Genomic DNA, 24,113 nt, shown 5'->3' on the forward strand with positions numbered 1-24,113 from the left:
TTCTCAAATGATTTGACAAAATGTAGATACTTTAATCACTTAAAATATCTTTGAGGACAGTGGAAGATCTCAAAACCTGGATTGCTCAACTATTTAGCAATTGCAACATATAATTGGGTTACTGTATTTACCTGATCAATATGTGTACAAACTAGGTAATAAAACACTTGCTTTTCTTTTTGAGAAAAATTAGGTTCTTTTTCATCTATCTAATTATTGCCCATGTCAAATGCTTGGTTTTGAAAACTGAGGAATTCTATCTGACAAAGATGAAACCAGCTATAGTTGCTTGTAAATCATCCTTTCTAGTGATCACATAAAATGAACAGTAGAGAGCAAATAATTTAGGAATTGAACCTATACATTTATCTTATAATTTTGCTGACTTAAGTTTCCCTTTCTTGGTTTATGATGCCAGCAGAACTTCTGTGTAAAATTATAGTCTGTTCTACTGTTCTCAGTTTCAGGCAACTGATTTCAAATGCCTATGAAACCACTCCAATTAAGCCACATGGGGGTGCTAGAAACTTATAGTATGCCAGTCACAGCAGTGGAAAAGACCTGGGGTGGAAAATAGCAGATGTTATTGTGATTTAAATTTCCACTTGATATACGTTCTGATTTTTGGACAAATTCAATGTTTTAATTGAATAGTTTTCGTTACAACCAGAAGGCAGCTTGAGATTCTAACTAAGCATAAATAAGGGTATATTGATAGTGAAAAAGGTCCTTGGAGGATTAAAACAACACACTGTTACAGATCATTTATAATATTTTTCTGACTTCCACATTCTGTTGCATTTATTTGCCGACAATTTGACATTTTCAATCTCCATTTTCTGGCATAAATGTATTTGTAAATAGGGATATTTTCTATTGTTCATAATGATCTACATTTAAAACTCTTTATGTAAAGCTTTATATCATTTCAAAAATTTCAAAAACTTACACTTAAAATCATCTCTACTGTATAAATTTGTTTTTCATCCAGGGAGGTTGAAGTGTCTATTATATAGCAAAAGCTAAAGTAAACCCGAAGTGGAACTCGCAGATGATCCATGGCATTAGCAAACCTAAACCCTGAACTCATTATCTGAGTGTCACTTTGTGGTTTAATTCCTTTCTTTTTGAAGTGTCATTGATGCACACATAGCAATTTGATAATGATTGTTATTTAGCGGTATTAGATAAATAACAAGAATAGATGGCCACTAAAGCTACCTGTCTCAATCATTTTGTGGCACATAGGGGTCTGAAGTTGAAAGAATACGACAGCTGGTGGAATGAATGTTAAGTATGTAAGGCCTTAAGTTTCCTTGCCCTATTTTAATTATACTCACCATTAGTCTGGGTCTGAGTCCTCTGCTTTTTCTCAGCCCCTCAATATCCAGGGAGGCTTAGTCATCAAGGTATGTACTGCTCCAACAGTAACAAGAGCTCCCTATTAATGACCTATAGCTGACTTACATATTGCCAGTTTGGAGAGAGGCTGAGAAGATTAGTTGTTCTTTTTCATTTGTATTTATTTATGGTTTACTTTGAAGATCTCAACTGCTTCTGTGTTAGAATGGCTGTCTTTAGCTGTAGGCCTAGGAGCTAGCGATTTATTTGGTGTGTGTTCAGAGAACTCAAAATTCTCCTGCCTCAACATCTATCTCTGCTGCCAATGTACCGCACTCCCTTTGTACTTTTCATAGAGATCCTTGAGAAGACAGGCAGTGGGGCTCTCACTTGGGAAAAGAGAAGTAAATTAAGAGAAAAAATATAGAATGCTAGACCTGGGTTTTCTGGTTCCACCCTTGTGCATTGGAAGGAGCAGACTATGGAGCCAGAGAGATTGGTGTGCAGTCCTCCCCACTGTAGAATCAGACGTCATCACCTCTTTCATTTCTCCAGATTCATGTTCTTTCTCTTAATCTCTGCTTCCAGTTTTTTTGTGAAGCTTAATTTATATAAGTATAAATGACATCTGACATATTGTGAGGGCCCAAGAAAATTTTTCCTCTTTTCCCCTGAAAATAAAAATGCTACTTGTTATAATAAAGGTTACTTTATGATTTTAGATATGTATTATATATTATGATTTTAGATATGTAGATATGATAGGTAAATATTTAAAGATTCATTTTCAGACTCACAATTTTTATTTGCTTTTATATTTTGCAATGTATAATTTCTTAATTTCCTTTATGATGCATCACTTATTTTAATATCAGACCTATTTTTTAAAGGAAGCGATTGATAGCTACTGATACAAATGCTATTCTTATCAAAAGATAAATAGCTTTCCCTTATGCTAATGAATAAAAATTCCTACTCTACAGTTGTTAATCAATCTCGAGTTCTAAAGTCCGATAAACACATGTAATAGCAGAGGATGAGCATATCATTAAATTGATGGTCAGTCTCTGACTTGTGTTTACATATAGTCATCTGAAATGAAGTTCAGAATTTGAGTCCCAAATAGACTATACCCACGCATGGACACAGGGAGGGGAACATCACACACCGGGGCCTGTTGGGGGGTGGGGGGCTAGGGGAGGGATAGCATTAGGAGAAATACCTAATGTAGATGACGGGTTGATGGGTGCAACAAATCACCATGGCACGTGTATACCTATGTAACAAGCCTGCATGTTCTGTACATGTATCCCAGAACTTAAAGTATAATATAAAAAAAGAAATATAAAAACGAGAACATAGTTTATGTTTGAAATGTAAACAATAAATGTGCTTATTTATGCAATAGCTTCAAACAATATATTTTAAGATAAAATACAATGGAAATTATTAAAAAAAGAATATACTCACATATTTAGTATATATAAATATTCACAGACTGAGATGGGGAAAACAAAACAAGGGTTGTAACTAGGTAGACATTATGGAAATAACTGATGAGTTTTCCATGCCTGTGAGATAGTAGAAATTATAATCAGAAACCCTTCTCTTTGAAGGGGAGAGATAAACATGTTTCATGTTCATGATTACGTATGAAGTCTCATCTTTCTGCAGGGTGATGAGACAAGAGGGATAGGTGTATTAGGCCATTCTTGCATTGCTATGAAGAAATATCTGAGACTGGGTAGTTTATGAAGAGGTTTAATTGGCTCACAGTTCTGTAAACTTCACAGGAAGTGTGGTGCTAGCATCTGCTTGGCTTCTAGGGAGGCCTCAGAAATCTTACAATCATGGCGGAAGGCCAAAGGAAAGCAGCCGTGTCCTATGGAAAAAGCAGGAGCCAGCCAGAGAGAGGGAGTCGGTGGGGGAGGTGCCACATACTTTCAGACAACCAGATTACGCAAGAATTCACTCACTATTGCCAGGAGAGCACCAGGGGGATGGTGCTAAATCATTCATGAGAAATCTGCTCCCATTATCCAGTCACCTCCCACCAGTCCCCATCTCCAACACTGGGGATTAAATATCAATCTGAGATTTGGGCAGGGACAAACATAAAAACTATATCAACAGGTATCAGAGTAATCAACTCAGCATCCTAGCTTTGAGTGCTTGCCCCCTCAGAACTCAGTATGCTGTCTCTAATACCTGAATATAGTAGCAATGGCAACCCTCACAAGACTTCTGAAGCAATATCTATTCTTACCAGCTTAGGTAATAACCATTATTTAGACAGCTTCAGCCAAAAAAAGATCTCTTTCCTGCTTACGCTCACTGACTTTCTCCTTTTCCACTTAAACTGCTTATTGCTACCCAACGGCGTGCTAGGGAAGCTGACTGTTCTAGGCAGTTCCCCAAATTTATAGGCTGGTGTAGTAGCATTAACTGACCTAGGGTGATAACATATTTACAGTGGATTTCTTTAGGATTTGAGAAGTTTCTTTTTACTCAGTACGATATAAGTTGTGTCATGTAGGATTCGAATACTTGTTATGTGTATGCTTTGGAATTTAGATGTTTAATGGTCACCAAAGGTCTTTTAACTTCACATTGTCAGATCACCCTGCAAGGAGTTTGAGGAAAATGAAGTCTATATAAATTTTTAGTGGAACCACAACATGTGCATAATCTCTATCCATTAGCTTTCACTGCTAAGCTATTGATATTTTAGTCTATTTTTCCCATACTCACTCTCCCAATGCCGACGCTTTCACATATTGTGCTCTTCCCATGTAGTATTTTAATAAATACCAAAAGAGAAATATCCTTACTCTGATCTGTAAGAAATTATATAAATCTCACCTATAGTTCTTTTTTCCATTAGTGCATAGATTCAATTTTGGTCATGTAAAGATCTCCTGCCTGGAGAGAGGAAATGCAGGTACCATAAATCAAATAAAGATGTCAAATGTCTTCACCAACTAGGTTCTTCTGATATAGCCTATTCCTTATTGTAACCAAATAATGAATTTATAACTCTTAATACTGAAACTTGAACTTTGATTCAGTTTAATAATTCTGAATGCCTTCCAAGGGTAAGATAATAATCACAAAAATTTTTGGACTACATATTAAGCACTGTTCTAAGCACATTATTTTGTTTAATTCCTAACACAACATTAAGAAATCAGTGATTGTCCTAATTTTATTGATAGTAAACTGAGGCACTGAGAGATTCAGCAGTTTCCTCTACATCACATACTAATAAATAACAGAATTGGGATCAAGTCTAAGCAGGACTCCAGAACCCAGGATACTTGCTATTTAACCTCTTATATTTGATATATAATTATATTCTTATATACTTTTTACTTTAGTAAAAAGTAAACATTGTTTTTATGTACAATGTTGCTATTTATGTGAGCAATATTGTGGATGAAGCTTAGAAAGAATACTTACATGTAAGTATATACTTACATACTTAAATATCAAATATAATATATTTATATTTGTGTATACCATAGATGACTGCTTAAAAATAATACATATATGTGTATGCTTATATACTTACATATCAAGTATATAGTATGTAAGTGTGCATGTAAATATATTAAATATATGTAAACATAAGCATATATATACACACACAGAAACAGGTTTGCTTAGGGATATAGAAACAGATTTGTTTAGAGGTGTAGATAACATCTAGAGGAAATAAGAAGTAAGACTACCTAAAATAGACACCTTCAGTTTAGAAACAGTAGCCAATAAAGGGGTGATAGTCCTATCATGGTAGAATCAGCATATATAATGAAGGTTTCTACTATAAATAAACAAGCACAGGTACAAATATCCTTCAGTTGGACTCCCCTTGCTATAAGTATGTAAGGAATTCAACTATAATAGAGCTTGTGAGAAAGAACTATTTCAGGACTTTACACCTCCAAGCATTATTATTTATAATACCAATTTGGATTGGCAATTTTATATTGAAAGACAATCATGATACTTAAAAAAAAAAGACACATGAACAGGCAAGAAAAAAAAAGTGAGAGTACAATTACCAGCTTTAAGCATCTGCTTATCCCTCTGGCTGTAACTGTTTTTAATTTTTTTATTTCCTTATTTTGTTTTTTTGGTTTCTTTAGCTATTTCTGACTGACATATCCAGCTTGGAGATTTTATTTTACCTGCCTAAATTGTATAATTTCGCTCTTTTACTGGCTAAACCTAAGCTGAATTAAGTTTTGAATCCTTGCTTCAAGTGATTAGCTTAAAGAAGATGGCCCCATCTGCTTTTGCTATACCATGTTAAATTATCAAAGTGAAGGTTTTCTACCATTTATGATGATTGCTTGTTCTTGTGCATTCCATTCATTTTGGGCAATTTTCCTGGAATGGTCCATTTTGCTCTCTTGTTTTTATGTACAATGCCGCTATTGATGTTAGCAATGTTGTAGATGACTACTTAAAAAGAATCTATTTTCATTCATTTTACACGTTCAAAAGTAGGAGATATAACCATTGTGATACAATTTATAGCATATGAGTATTGGAAGCTAAAATTTGTATTTGTTTCCCTATTGTTGACGTAAACTTTACTATGGATTTATTTACAAATTATCCAGATATTGCTTTTGTCTAATATTCTGTAGGTTTCATGTGGTTTTTTTTTGCTATCTTCACTCTAATAACTTTAATATTCTCTTTCCTCTTTACTGCTTATAGTCAATATAGTTTTAAAAAAAAGAGTAAAGTGCACTTTTCAAGGGTCCAATTTCCATCCGAAATCATTATGTTCAATGTGACAAACTATGTCCATTGGTGAGTGGTGAAAAATCATAGGCGTGCCTATTGCTTAGGAAAACAATCTAGGACAACCCTGGTGAGTTCCACTTGGGCATTCAAGTGCTAAATTGAGCTCAGTAAAGTTGGCCATTTCCCTGCAGCCACAAACTTCTGGCAGATGTAATAATGCAGGTGTCACCTTAGCTGGAACACTCCCTTTGAATGTCCTCTCCTACACATGCTAACTTCTATTGACTTTTTATTTAACTTGCTCATGAGGCATGGCAAAAATCAGGCAAGAACGTTTTGTGCTTATGCTTGATTGAAGTTTCTGGGGGAAAAGTGTCATCTAAGAGTTGTTGGAACTTAGATATAAGAAACAGAAGGGTCAGTACTTTACTTTCTGATGACAATGTATATTTTCTGGTAGAAAAAAACCAACAACTTTCATCTTAAACTACTAAATATACAAGTAATTTAAAGAACAATAATATAACATATAATCACATTATAATTTTTGTGATACTTTACTATGACATGTTTTTGTGATAACATCTATTATTTTGGATATAGACATGAGAATGGAGATGATTGAACACTTTAGTGGAACCCATTAATTTGATTTGCAGAAAATGGTCTTATGTCTTCTCATATTACTACTAACTCACACGATATTCTAAGCCTCAGTTTCACCCTAGTGAAAACAAAACAAAAAGAAACAACACAAACTCCCTTCTTATTTTACTGGTCAGTCATGCAGCTAGCTGAATATATACTATATGTGAAGTAACAAACTTTAAAGAAAAACAATCTTACCAGTTATTACATATTACCATTCTATGCTTTCAATCTTCATACTCCAAGCCATTTATATAATGAACCTCTTCAGGTATACTAAAAAATGGGGCTTATATATACAAGTACTTATTTCTTTGTAAGAGAAGAGTAATACCAAGGGAAATTTTATAACTCTGTGAACTAATGCCAAAAATACATTTTATTTTTAATTTGCTTTTATGTTCCATGTAATGAAAGGATATTTTAGGTGATGTCATAGGTTTGATAGGACTCCACTAATTTTTAAAGTAATAATTTATTGAGATAGATATAAAATTTTACATCAAATATTTAATGTTCTGAGAGTCTTCATTTGTTATTTAAATAGTGTTTTCATAGTTTTGGCAAATGATTGTGCATTTTTGAATTTGTGAGAGAGTACTTACGAGTCTGGCATGCAGAAGATGAATGTTTTGCTTAAAAGGTTTTCAGAATAATATTCAGATGACTCATAAAGTGCCTATTATGTTTCTGTATATTAATTATTGTATGTTTGCTAGTTCATAAGAATATACAACTTAAAAATTTTAAGTTGATTTAAAATAACACATCCTCAGAATATGTGTATATATATCTATAAATAGTCAATAATTAATACATTATTCCTGTGTTAATATCTCTGAACTAAGTGTGATGGGATATGTATTTACTTGATGGCATTTCTTTTTATTAGGAGCTGGTATTAGACCAAATGGTATTTGTTCTTCTATTCAGTCATTATGTATTGGGTACCTACTATGTGTAAGGTTTTGTGCTAGTTCCAAAGCCATTTGTTGATGAATAATCACTAGTTATTAGACCAAATGGTATTTGTTCTTCTATTCAGTCATTATTTATTGGGTACCTACTATGTGTAAGGCTTTGTGCTAGTTCCAAAGCCATTTGTTGATGAATGATCACCAGTCATTGAATCTATAATATAGGTTTATAACCTATACAAAGAGCTATATATAGACAGGACACATTAATGGACATGTGAGAAGCAGAAATATGAATTCATGAAAGTTTAGTGGAGGTTAGAAACAAAAGCTCTTAGCTAACTTTACACATGTTGTCTCATACAAGTCTCGATGTACAGTTTTTAGGAGGTATGTGTCTCTATCCCATATTTTATGAAAGAAATGATGACTCAGAATGTTTAAGTAAATTCTCCTTACTCCAGATTGGAGCCAGGTTTTGAGTTCAGAAATCTCTCAGTCCAAGGACAATATTCTTACCTTCAATATATCCCACTGTCATGGGAGCCAAAGGAAGAGAGAATTTAAAATAAATGAAATAGAAAGACACTTTCAAGAGGATTGCATGGTTTAGAGAGAGAAGAGAGAAACAGAATTAAGTCCTCATTTGATGTTGGGTAGGTAGGAGTGGAAGCTAGGCTATAAGGCCCAAACATATAGTGAGAAACAGGTACGTAAAGGTATGAATTCTACTCAGGAACTGACAAATTGTGTTTGCTCTTTGTCCCATTTATGCTATTTTTCATAACAGTGAAAATCTGACTATGAAGAAATTAAGATAGTATAAGAAGAAAAACTAAAGTGGATATTAGCTACCTGTTTGTTCATTGGGTGAAATAGTTGACGCCACACAGTCTTACTTCATTGTTCCATAAATATTGCATATATCCTAATATCATCCCCCAATTAAATTGTGATTTTCATTAGGGAAAGTATCCAATACCATAATGTCTTAATATGCTTTTATTATAGGTCTTTCTTAGCAAAAAGTTTTGTTAGAATGCAGAATAGAGTTCACTGTGGCATAAGGTATAAGTCGTAATTTCTGAAACAGATACAAATGGTTTCCAATTCCTTATTTACCATATATTTTCTTGGGAATTGATATATGGTGCTTTGTATAAACACTCAACAATATTTGTATGATAATATAACAAATAAACATTCTTGGTAGAAAGTGAAAATCATCATTTCTTAGTGATGGCAAAGGAGGGGGAATTGTAGTGGAGCAAAATGCATATGATTCCTGGTTGTTCAAAGGGATTGAATTCACAAAATTCACAAAATCATTAATTAGCAAATACATAGCCCAAGATATAAACTGACTGTGTTGGGAAATATTGTAAACCAACATCTCTAGGTTTTAATTTTTTAAAGTAGTTATGTATCTACTAATTAGCTAGGAAGGCTCTGAATAAACTGTTTTTTAATAAAAAGAGATTTATCTAATTGTTTTATATTGTCAAAGATTATATACATGTAGGCATTATAGGTATATCGTGAAATCTCCAACTCCTGGTGAGAACTAACCACTGTTTGTGTACTCTTGATCTTCAAAAATTATTCACGTTTTCAAATTTTTGCATTTTCTGAAAAGTTTTTGTGAGAAATATTCACAGACATTTTCAACTATATGAAAGGAAATGATTTTATTAACCAGTGAAGAAGGTTAAGGCAAAAATAAATACTTATTTAAAATACAGGCATCTACTGTATTTCTCCGGTGACCTTAAAGTACATTTCTATTATAATAAAGGTGAAAAATATCACTATCCTATTTTTATGGATGGTGAAACTGAATCACACGAGGTGTGTGTCATGCTTTATGTCACACCAATCAGAGGAAAACAAGGAATCTAGCCCAGGGCTCCCACTTTCAGTTTTAGTCACTAACCCTTTTCAAAAGCTTCTTTTTCGAGATATGACTTTTAAATCAGACAGCTGGAGATCAGTTCCTCCTTAGCGGTCAAGTTGTGAGCCGCCTGCATTGTTGACCCCACTTAGAGAGGAAACATTGTGAGGAATTTGCCCTTTTCCAAAACTCTTGGGGGAAAACACAGGAAGTCTGGCAGGGAGAAAGCCCCAGCAAGTCACCTTTGAAAAATGTAAACAGGATTTTCAAGGGTACAAAGACCCAGGCTAATAATTTTCTTTTTAAGTTTTGCTTTATTTATAATAAAAGATTGTATATATTTATACACAATATATGTCTATAGATATCTTTTCTTTAAAGTACAAATACCTTGCCTTCCATGTTTAGGGAGGTGTGAGTAAAACAACTCTTGAGCGTAGAATGGAATTAAATTTACGCAAAATAGGCTGCCAGAGCTATAATTACAGAAGCTAGACAATTAGTTGCTGACCCCAGAATTTCTTCAGCTGCTAATTTATACTTGAGATGCCTTTATGGGGCATAAAGTCTTTGAGTCTGACCTTGGGATAGAGTCATGCACTTCGTATCCAAAGACTATAAGGCAGCGACCATGCCTCCTAACAGTGGAGTAAATACCTGAGAGCACTCTCTCTCTAGAAGATCAATTTTGACTTGCAGGGAGTCATAAGTATGGTGGCCCTCACCACCTCAAAGTGTGAGTACAGAAATACTACACAGGAGAGGAAAGAAAACAAAGGGAGCTGAGGTGCTGGGCCAAATGTAGGTGACTTGCTAGTTTTGCTCTTCTAAACTTCTTCTCCTGCTTCTTCTCTTCTTTCTCTTCCTCTTTCTCCTCCCTGTTGGTCTGGTTCTTTCCCTTCCTCCTTTTCCTCCAGCAATTGTTATCTATTAAGCACTTATTACCTTCTTGGTGTTGTGCTGAACACTTGCCACATTTATTATTTTATCTGGCTGATGAGTCTTTTTCTCAGGATGGTGGAGCATGACTACAGGTTTTGGGCAAAGGTATTTGCCTATCTAAGGTTGAAGTAGGTATTTTGACACCATTTGCCTATATAACTATAATGATGATAATGTAATGGCCATCACAGCAATATCCACCTGGCAGTATTAAATTGCAGTTACTTCTTCTACCCCTCCCCTTCTACCCACTCTTCAGCTGATAAACTGACAAGTATATAGTTGTAGTGTCAAGTGGATGGTAATTTTTGCTTCATGGATATTAATGTGCATTTTCTATGTCTTCTTATGAAAAACCCCAGATAATAAAGATATCTGCTTTCCATGTAGGTAGTAAGCCTCATATCAACATAGATTGAATATGACATGTCACCAGGAATTTAATTCTAGAATTTTCCCACATCCTCCTAAAAATAACTTCTCCTTTTCCTCCTTTCTAAAAATGGCTTACATTTTTTCCTTCAAGAACTAGAAAAATGTAGTCAAAAATTATTCTTATATATCTTACATTTTTCTAGGAAAAAAATAAGCAGTAGTTATTAGTAGATAGGCTTCTGTTTTTAGGAGGCTGAGACAGGCAGATCACAAGGTCAGGAGTTTGAGACCAGCCTGGCCAACATAGTGAAACCCTGTCTCTACTAAAAATACAAAAATTAGCTGGGCGTGGTGGCAGGCGCCTGCAGTTCCAGCTACTTGGGAGACTGAGGCAGGAGAATCGCCTGAACTGGGGAGGTGGAGGTTGCAGTGAGCCAAGATCATGCCACTGCACTTCAGCCTGGGCAACAGAGTGAGACTCTATCTCAAAAAAAAAAAAAGTTATTTATTTTAACAAGGCTCTAAGTAATTCTTTCTAGAAGTCAAAGAAAGATATATTGAAATATATTTACATATTTGTTGCTTGGTACAACCTAAGTGATGTTTGGAAAACTGCTCTGTGGAAACAAGATGATTTAAACAAAGATGATGGAGATGTTTTAAAATATAGGACTTTCAAATAAATTTATTTGCAATAACAAATTGTAAAACATCAAAGAGTGCCCATTCAATCCCTATTTTCTATGAGGCCTTCTGAAGTGTTTCTTTTTATCTGTTAGATTTAAATTCTGTACACATAAAAATCTTATATTCAGGGGAAAATCCAGAGTTTTGCTTACTGAATACATCTTTATTTTGGGGAAGGCATATATTGAATAGATTTAAAATTATAAATAAATGTATTCATCAGAAATAACAGAAGCAACATTTCATAGTATGGACTTAACCCGTTAATCCAATTGGCTCAAGCAAAAGCTATTTGATTGGTGTCAGCATGCTTTTATTTATTTATTTATTTATTTTTTGAGATGGAGTCTCGCTCTGTCGCCCAGGCTGGAGTACAGTGGCACGATCTCGGCTCACTGCAAGGTCCGCCTCCCGGGTTCACGCCATTCTCCTGCCTCAGCCTCCTGAGTAGCTGGGACTGCAGGCGCCCGCCACCACGCCCAGCTAATTTTTTTGTATTTTTAGTAGAGACGGGGTTTCACCGTGTTAGCCAGGACGGTCTTGATCTCCTGACCTCGTGATCCGCCCGCCTCGGCCTCCCAAAGTGCTGGGATTACAGGCGTGAGCCACAGCGCCGGGCCAGAACGCTTTCTTATATACGAATTGACATAACTCACTACTTTGGTTAGGCAGTTTCCATTTGTTTTTCACCTTGGTAAAGACGAAATGTAAAATTCAAGTTTGGTAAAATCAAGGGCAGAGAGAGAGTCATTGCATCTTAAATTAAGAACCATGGGCCGGGCTCGGTGGCTCACGCCTGTGATCCCAGCACTTTGGGAGGCTGAGGCGGGCAGATCATGAGGTCAGGAGATCGAGACCATCCTGGCTAACACGGTGAAACCCCGACTCTAATAAAAATACAAAAAAAAATTAAATTAAAAAAATAAAATTAGCCGGGCGTGGTGGCAGGCGCCTGTAGTCCCAGCTACTCGAGAGGCTGAGGCAGGAGAATGGCGTGAACCTGGGAGGCGGAGTTTGCAGTGAGCCGAGATCCTGCCACTGCACTCCAGCATGGGAGAGAGAGCGAGACTATGTCTCAAAAACAAAACAAAACAAAACAAAACAAAACAAAACAAAACAAACCATGAAAAAACAAAATGTGGTTTATTATGGCTCAAAAATTGCAATTAACCTACATTAAGCGTTTTTCTCCATCATTATTCCTTGTATTCATACAGCATAATTATGACATTATATTCAATACTAAATGAGTGGCTTTACCAGATTAAGAGTACTATCATGATATTTCTGGATTATTAGGGTCATTAAAGATTAGCAAAAAAGAACAGGAAATTCAGAAAATTAAAACTTGCCTATTTAAAGATGTCTACATTATCAGTTTCTCATAAGGTTTCCTTCTTAATGTTGATTTTACTGTTATTATTACTAGCCTTTAAGGTGAAATATAGTTTTAAGTATGCCATTTTTTGAAAACTATTACTTGTAACATTTTAGCATTATTGTGATAGAATCTGGGTCCACTTAAACTATTAGATAATTTTCTTGATGCCATACTGTCACGTGAACATTGGATCTAGGTATTATTTGCTCTGTACAAGAAATATAAAGATTCAAGTCTTCTTAAATTCCTTCAAAGACCTCATTCCTGTATAGAAACAGCCATGGTACTCAAAAATTAAGACAAAATAGTAGTGCCTACCCAATTGCCTGGGTTTTTACACTTTGCTTTTCTAAATGCCACTTCTATTTTTGAAAATTGTCTTTTGCATTTCTCTTAAGGAAACACATAGCAACTTGTCTCCTTGAATGAAGAGAGGTGACAAATAATTTCTCCACTGATGACATTATTGTGATTGTGGCATGGTCTTGAACCTGTGAAACGCCAAAAATAATAAGTGAAGCAGTAAAAAACTCGAGAGAGGCTAGTGAGGGTTCATGAGTCAGAGAACATATATCTTACTCAATTCTCTTATTAAAGCAGATGTCATTACTGAACATCAGGCTTAGTTTTTTTCTGCCTTTTGGAGTGGTTTTTTTTTTTTTTTTAAAGAGGATAATAATAAAATTGCAAACCCATTCCATAATTGTAGGCCAGGTGGAGTGCTCATTTTCACATTAGAGCTTGTGCAATCTGGAGGGAAATTTGGTTTAGTATTACTCGTGAGTTGGTGGATCAGATGAAAGCCAGTCAAGTGGAAGAGAGGACTGTGTGAAGTGCGCTGGCTCCCCTGATAATTAGAATGCTGCAGGCGTTCCTCCAGTCAGCTAATAGATTTCCCCAGCTCCTCTGTGCCAGGTGAAAATTTCCTCATTAAGGGGAATTTATTCCATTTCCTTTTATCATTTATTATTGAAGACTAAGTGTGAGTGGAGGAAATTTCAGAGATGACAGGGAGGAATTTTAAACAACAACAACAATATCTACATTGGAAGTCTTAGAGAATGAGGAGAAAGGCTTGTATTGTTTGTAAACCAGAGAACACACCAGAGACTTCTTGCTATAGAAGCCGAGCCATGCTGTCTCACCATTAAAAGATTATGGCAGAGTGTGTAAAAGTCTGATGGTCTGGTTTTAAGACATTTTTTTCACCTCCTAAAATTTCAGTCATTTTGTGCTGCTAAGTAGAAAGAAACTGAAGATTATGAAAAGGCCAGCATCACAGCCATTTGGTGTGTTGTTTTATTGTATAGATTCTATTATGCAATGATGAAAGTCTAACCTTTTGTAAAGTTTGCCCTTGAACTCTCAAAGCAAGGCAAACTGGCAAGGGAAAGAATAGTTGTATATATAATAGCATATTTTAGAGGACACAGTTCTGAAATACGGATTTAATGTGTATATGTTCAAAAGAATAAAAATTAACATAAAATACTAGTACATACAAATATATATCAAAGAACAGAAGGATAATTTATTATGCATATTTTAAAATTGTGTGCTTTTGTGCAATATGCTTTCTTCAGCTGATCACATTTCTAGCTGGGCATAAAGCTGTCTTGATTTACAACATAATATAAATGGAGTATTCCCTATTGAGGTTTCAAAAAGCAGTGTTGAATTATAAATTCAGTATTTATATTTCTTTTAATAATTATTCTGTTTTGAGTTTGTTTCAAATTAAGGTTTTTATTTTCCTTCAGAGAAATAAAAATGTTATAGCCTTGTTTTGAAAATAAGCTTTTACCTAGTTTGATCAAAAAAACAAAAACAAAAACCCACCATGATGGAAATTGGTTTTGGCAAACAAAATGGAGGGAGCATAATGTGGGCAGATAAAGATGAGGAACATCTATCTGAGTCTCCACATTGTTAAATGAGCTATATGTTTGCTTAAGATTATGCATCTTGTATTTATTTGACTCTGAGGAGATTTAACCTGATCTAAATCACTGCCCCACAACTAATGAATTGTGTCTTTGAACTGTCTTTTTTTTCCTTTGATTATAATGGGACACACAATACAATTTTGTATCAGAATAAGCTGGGACTAAAGTCAATTTTCTACTGTGTATAATGACATCTCAGCCAACCTGGTGTTACACCAAAGAGAGAAAACAGAGGAGAGGAAAGGTGAGGACAATACAGAGAATTGACCTGCTTCCATTAGGAGTACCTTGTGGAATTAGGCAGCACTGACTGTGGGAAGGGATCTAACTTGCCTGTGCCTCTCTAATGGCCCTGGTGGGTCAGTATCAACAATGATTTCTCAGTGAGGAGGATTGCTAAGTGTTTTGCACTATTTCGTGATCATGTCTAAAGAGCAGAAATAACCAGAGAGACCATGAACAAAATACTATAGAAATTACATTACTTTGGACATCCAATGATCACACATACCCAATATCTGTATTCAAGTTAAGGTAGATGAACATGAATGTACTAATATACCATTTCAATTTAATACATTCTAATTTTTAAGACATTTAAAAATATTGTATTCTGTTATTGATCTAGTTATTTGAAAATTGGGCAGAAGTTAAAGCAGTTTTTGGCTCACCAAGAAAATGTCCTAAGAATCAACTAGTGAGATTAAAATATGCAAGGTGCAGGTCTAGCTTGATACATCTGTTTCAAAATTCTCACCTAGTATGATTTAAGGGGATGCCTGTGTAGAAAGTTTTCACTCCCATTCTGAAGTATCATTCACAATCATTATTTTGTGTTACTGTTGCTCTTCTCAGACATTTTCTTTAAATTATGAAAACTCTCTGGTGTGGGAAATGCTATGGGCAGGGGAGCAGTAATAGTTGAGTTAGTCTTAGTGACAGATGGCTTTTTTTTCGTCACCAGAGCTGAGTACAAAATTAACTCACTTCACAATGCACAAGGCCAATTCTTATCAATCAACCTTTTTCTTTTCTCTCTTCTTTCTCGTTCTCCCTTCTTTCTTATTATTTTTATTTCTTTGCTGATAAGTGTCCAGTTTTATTAGTAGGTAGAGGCAGAAGACTTTGTATATTTGCTAGAGATGTCTACATACATTCTGTTAGAGTCTTGTGGTGAAAAAGAACAAGAGAAATTATGCATATTCCAGAAATGAAAATACTACATTCCTGAATGAAAAGACTGCATTGCTGAATGTAGACGACACAAATGCAAATTTATTGCATCCCTAATAGAAATGTGAGGAATCTAATTTTTTCTTATTTAATACCATTATTTATAATTTTCATTTTAAACAACATAGCGACCTTTGAAAAACTGACTGGTATTCCATGTAAGAAGGAATGCAAACAAATAATTAAAGACCCCCTAAAAATTGCAACAACAAACAAATAGAAAAACCTGACTGAAAAAGCTAAAGATAACTACATGACTTCTGCTTATCTTAGCATTTGAAGAACCTGCACTTATGGTGCTGCTGTGTTAGCCCATGGTCACAATTATAGATGTGATGGTTCTTTTCAAGGCGTGTGTCTTAAGTGTATCTGGATGACTGTTCTTCAGAGTTAGGATTTTAGTCATTTAAGTAAAAGTGGTTATTGTTCTAATTTAGAAAAATCGCTTATTTGTCAAGCACTTCCACCGAAAGGCTGAGTGCATACTTGCACATAAACAAATGAGCAATTGGTTTGGCAGCATATTCTTGGCAAGGAAAGTGGAAACATACCTTTCTAAAACAAATAGGAACAATAACAAAAAAAAAAATCTTTCGCCAGGCGCGGTGGCTCACGCCTGTAATCCCAGCACTTTGGGAGGCCGAGGCAGGTGGATCACAAGGTCAGGAGATCAAGACCATCCTGGCTAAGACGGTGAAACTCCGCCTCTACTAAAAATACAAAAAATTAGCCAGGCGTGATGGCGGGCGCCTGTGGTCCCAGCTACTCGGGAGGCTGAGGCAGCAGAATGGTGTGAGCCCGGGAGGCGGAGCTTGCAGTGAGCCGAGATCTTGCTACTGCACTTCAGCCTGGGCGACAGAGCGAGACTCCGTCTCAAAAGAAAAAAAAAAAATCTTTCCTCTACTTTCAAAATTAATTTCTCTCTCTCTCTCTTTTTCTTGAAAGTAAAAGTAACCACAAACTTTGGTGTTTCCACGGCTCTCTGAAGCTCTAAAGTCACCTCTGGGGTAAAGCCTTTCCAGACTTCTCCATTGGTAGCTGGGGGCCCCTGCCCTGAGCCACGGCTTCAACTTGTGCACACTTCTCCCACGGCACCTCTCATGATGTAGACATATCAATGGCTATTTGTGCTTCCTAACATACTCTGACCTCCTAAATGTAAGAATACAATATTTCATCTTCCATCATTAATATAGGCAGCACAGGTCTGATACAGAGCACGTACTCACTAAATGTTAAAGCAGTAATGACAATGAATGTGGCTACCCTCACCACCCACTTTCCTCAGTATGTTTCCCATACGTGCCATGTCCACTGCTGCTCTCAAACAATAGCCAATACTGTTGCCATTGCCTATTGTACACCTGTCAACTCCTTTATCTACATAAAGTTGAACTTTCTTTTTTCTTTTTTGAGGTGGAGTCTCACTCCGTTGTCTGAGCTGGAGTGCAGTGGCGCGATCTCGGCTCACTGCAACCCCCACCTCCTGGGTTCAAGTGATTCTCTTGCCTCAGCCTCTTGAGTAGCTGGGATTACAGGCACCTGCCACTATGCCCAGCTAGTTTTTTGTATTTTTTGTAGAGACGGGGTTTCACCATGTTGGCCAGGCTGGTCTCAAACTCCTGACCTCGTGATTCACCCTCCTCAGCCTCCCGAAGTGCTGGGATTACAGGTGTGAGCCACCGCGCCCGGCCAAGTTGAACTTTCTTTATAGCTCTGTTCTCATCCCTCCACTGCCGTAGTATTTCTCAAGTACAACCTTTCACACTATTATCTTTCTCCGGCCTCACGTAGCACCACATAGCTTATCCCTCCATAAAGTGTTTTGAATCACTATCATTTCATTGTCTCAAATATTGTTTCCTTATCTTCTGGGGCAGCACTGTTCAGTAGAAATTTCTGTGATGATGAAATATTCTGTAATCTGCACTGTCTGACACTGGAGCCACTGACCATGTGTGGCTGTTGAGCACTTGAAACCTGGCTTTGGTGACTGTAGATCTAAATTTTTGGTTTTAAAAGATTTAATTAGTTTTTCAATTTAAATAACCACATGTGACTAGGGGCTGCTATGTTGGATGGCACAGTTCTAAAGCACAGGGCTTGGCACACGTGCTAAGTCAGCAATAATACTTAATATTGGATTGCATTCAAGAATTTGACAGGAAAATGCATTGCTCTGAGAGAATGCTTATCAAATACTTGGGAAAACTAAAATTCAAAATAAGAATAAAAAGAGAAGAAATTAAATTCAATGGGAGATTTAACACACTGATTTGAGACAGAAGAGAATTTAGGTGCAATAGAAAATGCAAATTGACTAGGAAGAGCTGTAGCTGCAAAAATTTAAACTAATACTGACACTGGAAATCCAGGGAAATAGCCATTATATACACCAGCTTGATTTTTTCTTCTCTAAACTCAGAATATGAATTAATTAAAGCAGATTAATGATTAGAATGAACAAAATGCAATAGATTTAATCCAATTACATTTTATTAACAGCATTTCATGAAAATGTTTTCTTAAGGCAAGTTAGATCTTCTGGCAATACACTATTTTAATTTCATTGTATTGACTATCAAACTGTTATAATTGAATTGTATTGTATTAACAGTTACATGAAATAGCTGGCCCACAGGTATCTGGTTAAAGATGCTTTTACAGTAGTATTTTATTCTTCTGTCCCTTAGCTCTTTACAAATTATTTTTGCATGCATTTTGAAATCTAGTTATGAGCTAATTTCAATCACTTCTTTGTCTTTTCTATGAAATAAAAACCTAGGGAATTGAAGTTTTTATATTTATCCTTCATTTATAATTTATATTCATAAATTGTATTTATATTTAATTTATAAAATATATGCATTTTATTTATATGTTTATATTACTTATATTTATCCTTTATTTATTTTCATACATGTTTATTGAATGCTGTCTGTGGGCCAGATAATGTGGTAGATTTGGGGAGTAATCTGGTAAATAAGCCAAATGTATTCTTTGCCTTTATGGAACTTAAATCCAGCAGGAAAAACCCTGACTGACAAATAAAAGTTAAGAGACATTAAAAGTATCAGGTGATAATGGACATGCTAAACTGTATGGTTCTATGTCCATCGCTCCAAGCAAAAGAGGCAGTAAAAAGCACAAGAAGTTCAGTGTGGATGATAGCAAACCAAAAGGCTTCACAAATGAGGCTTGGCTTTAGTTGGACTTTGAAGGGCTGCTGAGGGTCAGGGAGAAGTTGAGAAGGTAAAAGGAATGTTAAAGGCATTACAGATGAGAGAAACAACACAAAGTGTACGCTATGGAAAGGAGTAGGGGGAAATTAAGACAAATCTAGTTTGAGTGGAAAACAATTATAAAATGACAAAACTGTCTTCTCAACATAGACAGATGGGTGATATTAGTAAGTAGAGGTAATTTAGGGAGAGGATATCCAAACTGATGCAATGTTGGGACACCTAGGTGAAGATGATTCTCAAAGTTCATGTGCATAAAGAACTGGGGCACAGGTCAGATGTTGGAGAACCGGCCATGGATTTGGGAATTGTCAACCAGTCATGCTACTTGCACCCATGACAGTGGCTAAATTTAGAGAGGGAGAGAGGGAAGACAAAAGCAGGTAACAAAGGGTAGAGCCGTGGGTAGGGGGAGGGGGAAACCCAAAACTAGTAAATGGTAGTTGTGAGTAATAAAGTAGAGCGAGAAGCCACTTAGTAGAAGCCAGAATATCTTTTTAAAAAATAGATCATCAAAAGGGTCTTGTGATGGCAGGTTGAGGAAAATGAAAACTGAAAAAGGGCTCCTGGATTTAGAGAGTGAGGTCTCTGATTATTACTAATGAGCACATTTATTAGAACAGTAAATGCACTTGCCATTTTTTATAAAAGCAGCAGGGAAGAGGTCGCATAGAGTGTGAAAGCAGGAGATCAGAGATTGTCAGCTTTGCAAATAGAAGACTTCGTAGAGGCTAGAAGATTGAGTGGGTTAGTTATTTGTGTATTTTTAAAAGATAACAAGACTTAAATATGTCTGAAGGTGGAAAATAAGAAGCCCTTGGTGTTCTTGAAATTGAACTTGTCACCGCTTTTTATTGTTTTTGGTCTAAACTTGAATCGCTCTTTTCTATTAAATCCCAGTGAGTCCGTTACAGAAGAAACCCTGAAAAGGGCAAAGGAGATTGGGTTCTCAGATAAGCAGATTTCGAAATGCCTTGGGCTCACTGAGGCCCAGACAAGGGAGCTGAGGTTAAAGAAAAACATCCACCCTTGGGTTAAACAGGTAAAGGAGTTTCCCTTTTCCCCCATCCCCCACTGACAGGATTTCTGTGGTAAAACATAGGCACCCATTCAAAAGGCCATTGTCAATAAAAAGAGGAGTGAGATTAAGAAGTGGCACTACTAATCTGGTTGATGCTCATAATGTCACCAATTTTATTCAGCAAGTGATTTTTACTTAAAAGGGAAAGAAGGAAAGGACACTAGGATGTAAAGATAAGAGTGAGTACCTGATTTTCTTGGCCTAACTGAACAAAACAAAACAAAAATTTAAACCCTCTCTCCTCTGCTTTTTGACCTGTGTTCAAATATGTAAGTAGTTAAGATATCCTTAGTGTAATTGAAGGACTTGAAATTTCCTAGCATGGTGGCTGACCCTCTTGAAAATAATAGTTATCTCCTTTGGCAGGAACTTTTTACAGGGTAATACTTTATATTAAGTGCCCCATCATTATGGTTCATTTAGTATTCTTTGTGATAGGGCTGGGCATAATGAGCTCATCTAGTATTCATGACAATCACGCATGAACATTCATAGGTGTGCTGTTGTGATTTTTTTTCCTTTGGCCTTTAATGGAAGGGATGTCTTAGTTTAAAGTACCACCAGCTGGTTTTTGTCCTTTAAAATCATTGACTTTTCACTGTGTGCTCAAGGGGCACGTGCATACCCTTAGGTCTCAAGCTTGTGGCTAAATATTTTCCACTCAGCGATTATTATCTTTCTTCCTTCTCACCTGCCTTACACCAGCTTGCCCTGTCGGCCCCAAGTTCTTGCTCACTAAGCTGAGTTACTGGCCCTTGAGAGTGGAATTGATTTCCAAATATGTTCAATGAGATCTTGTTCTCCCCCCGTTCATCCCCTATGGCTTTATGGTATTTGTGTCATCCCACCGCTCAGTGCCACAAGCTACTTAAATCCTGCTCATTAATTTGCAAGCCAAAGAGATCATTATGTATAGGTCATTTTGCTCAGATTTTAGATTTCATATACAGCTGCTTTTAGAGAGCTGGTGGGGTAAGTCTTCCTAGTAACCAGTTGACTATAGGACCACTTTGCGATGTTCATGAGAGTTACTATTACTACTAGTGATCCAATGCCCTGTTTCTCAGGTGATAACTAGACCACATCACTAATTTCTCTCTCTCTTATTTTCAGAATTAGAAAGCAATTCCATGGGTCATACATTTTCCTGTTTGCATACTTTACAGTAATAGGAATTAAAGGAATATGTATATAAAGCACAAAAAATTTAGTCTTGAAAAAATTATAATAACATTCTTATTTATTTTATTTGTTTTCTCTTACAGATTGATACACTGGCTGCAGAATACCCATCAGTAACAAACTATCTCTATGTTACCTACAATGGTCAGGTAGGAATGGGCAAATTGGCCTATCCAGAAAGCTCTAGATTTCGTAGACAGTTCACATTAGGGAATATATATTTTTTTACCTCTTTGGATATCTAGGTAATAAAAAAAGGCATCGTGTGTGTCAGGTATGATGATATGTTTCTGTACTCAGTCTTTTAAGAACTGCCTTAAGATAATGAAATCAAACAAATGAAAAATTAAGGACAATGACTACATGATCATACAATTATGCTATGTTCTCATGACTATTTAATTTAAAAAATTCTGCCATATCTATTTTTTATAAATAAGTAGGGCTTGTATAACACTTTATACTTAAGGGTTTCCAGAGACTAATAGAGAATACATGTTAACAAGAGGAAGATGAGAAATACATACTTAATGATAGGACAAATAGTTTAATTAAATGGAATAATAACACATAATGATTTCTGCATCTTCCTTTTCTTATTTCCTCAGGAGCATGATGTCAATTTTGATGACCATGGAATGATGGTACTAGGCTGTGGTCCATATCACATTGGTAAAATAATAAATTATGTGTATATAGGACTTTACACAATTTATATAGTTTCCTTCATACATGTTAATTTCATTATTCCAAGAACTATATCAAATAAATGCTATAATATATGTTTGGCAAATTAGGAAGCTGGGGTTCAGAAAAATAAAACCCAAATATATACAGCTATCTAGTGGTAGAGTGGGACTCAAATGCAGGTCTCAACTACAAACTCTATCTCCTCTCATTTCACTGTGTAACTTAATTTTCATCCTTTTCAACTGAATTGAGCCTTTCACTGGAGTTGGGAATGGATTAGATTTTGACCTGTTATCTTCTAGCTTAGATTTTCATAAGGATCTACATTTACTCAAGGACTTTATACAGTAGCCAGAAATTACATTGCAGATACCACCTCTGACCTCATCCTACGTAACATATATGACTTTCGTTTACCTCAAATGCAAAAATCTTGTCTCTTTGGTGCATGGGTAGAGCATTATGTAGGCGAATTAAAACATAATCACCAGAGATATGACATTTCTCTCCAGTCAATTAAATAACCACTAAAGATTATTACAGATGCAAGTATGTATTTTAATGGACAGTGATATTAGTCAACATATGGATTTAATATTTAATTTCCACAAAGCATTATAATATGGAAATGATAAAAATCTATGATTTGAATATATTTAAATCTTATTCTATTACTTTAAGCATAGTTTATTTAGTTTTTACAATGAACTAAGAGCTTCAGGATATGTTAGTTTACCAGTCTTGGACAAACCTTGAAGTAGGACAAAAATGTTATATCTTTACCACCTTAGTCATTGTCTTAGTCCATTTGTGCTGCTGTAACAAAATACTTGAGATTGGGTAATTTATAAATAAATTCTCACAGTTCTAGGGGCTGGGAAGTCCAAAATCAAGTGCCAGGAAGTTCAGTTGTCTGGTGAGACATAGGTCTCTGCTTCTAAGATGGCACCTTAAACCCTGTGCCTCCTGTAAGGAAGGAATGCTGTCTTTACATGGCAGAAGGCACAACAGCACAAAGGGAACAAATTCCCTCCATCAAACCCTCACCCCCAGTTTTTTCTGAGACAAGGTCTTACTATGTCACCTAGGCTGGAATGCAGTGGTATGATCATGGCTCACTGTAGCCTTGATGTCCCAGGCTCAAGCACTCCTCCCACCTCAGCCTCCCTAGAAGCTGGGCCTATAGGCATGTGCCATCATGCTTGGCTTATTTATTTTTATTTTTATTTTTTGTAGAGATGGAATTTTTCTATGTTGGCCGGGCTAGTCTCACACTTCTGGACTCAAGCGATCCTCCTGCCTCAGCCTCCCAAAGTGCTGGTATTACAGGCAGGAGCCACTACAGCTAGCAAGCTTTTCTATAACGGCATTAATCTATTCATGAGGGATCTGCACTTATGAACTAAAACCCTCCTAAAAGGCCCCACCTCCCAGCACTGTTGCATTGGTGACTAAGTGTTCCAACACATGGATTTCAGGAGACACGTTCAGGCCATGGCAGTTATCTTATGGCTAAATAGCCTGACCATTTCACCAGCATCTACCTGTCTACTCTCTGGAGTACTTTTTCTTCCTTTTCAAATTTTACCTATTCATGCAGTAATTCTGCATTATATCAGGATCCAAAGAAGACTAGTCAAGCTAATAATCAAGTGTGTGCTTACTTGATAGTTGCCATTAATATGCCAGTATATTTGAATAACGTATTTTCACAAGAATTTTTAGAAGACAATATCTTAATGCAAAGAATTAGTACAAGTCTGTGGACTTTCAAGTCTATGGCATCCCAGTAGACGTGA

General features: G+C 36.0%; 1 protein-coding gene across 8 annotated transcripts in view; it reads left to right on the forward strand.

Annotated features, from left to right (window-relative positions):
* Window positions 1–24,113, forward strand: part of CPS1 (carbamoyl-phosphate synthase 1) — a 201,976-nt gene that overhangs the window by 140,558 nt on the left and 37,305 nt on the right. For all 8 annotated transcript variants that reach the window (XM_055380488.2, XM_063695178.1, XM_063695179.1 and 5 more), the window contains 3 exons: window positions 20,262–20,403; window positions 21,708–21,773; window positions 22,233–22,296. In XM_055380488.2, coding sequence (XP_055236463.1) covers window positions 20,262–20,403; window positions 21,708–21,773; window positions 22,233–22,296 — 272 coding nt within the window. The remainder of the gene's footprint in view (window positions 1–20,261; window positions 20,404–21,707; window positions 21,774–22,232; window positions 22,297–24,113) is intronic.

This window comes from Gorilla gorilla, chromosome 11 (genome assembly GCF_029281585.2).
Source record: "Gorilla gorilla gorilla isolate KB3781 chromosome 11, NHGRI_mGorGor1-v2.1_pri, whole genome shotgun sequence".
Classification (NCBI taxonomy): Eukaryota; Metazoa; Chordata; class Mammalia; order Primates; family Hominidae; genus Gorilla; species Gorilla gorilla.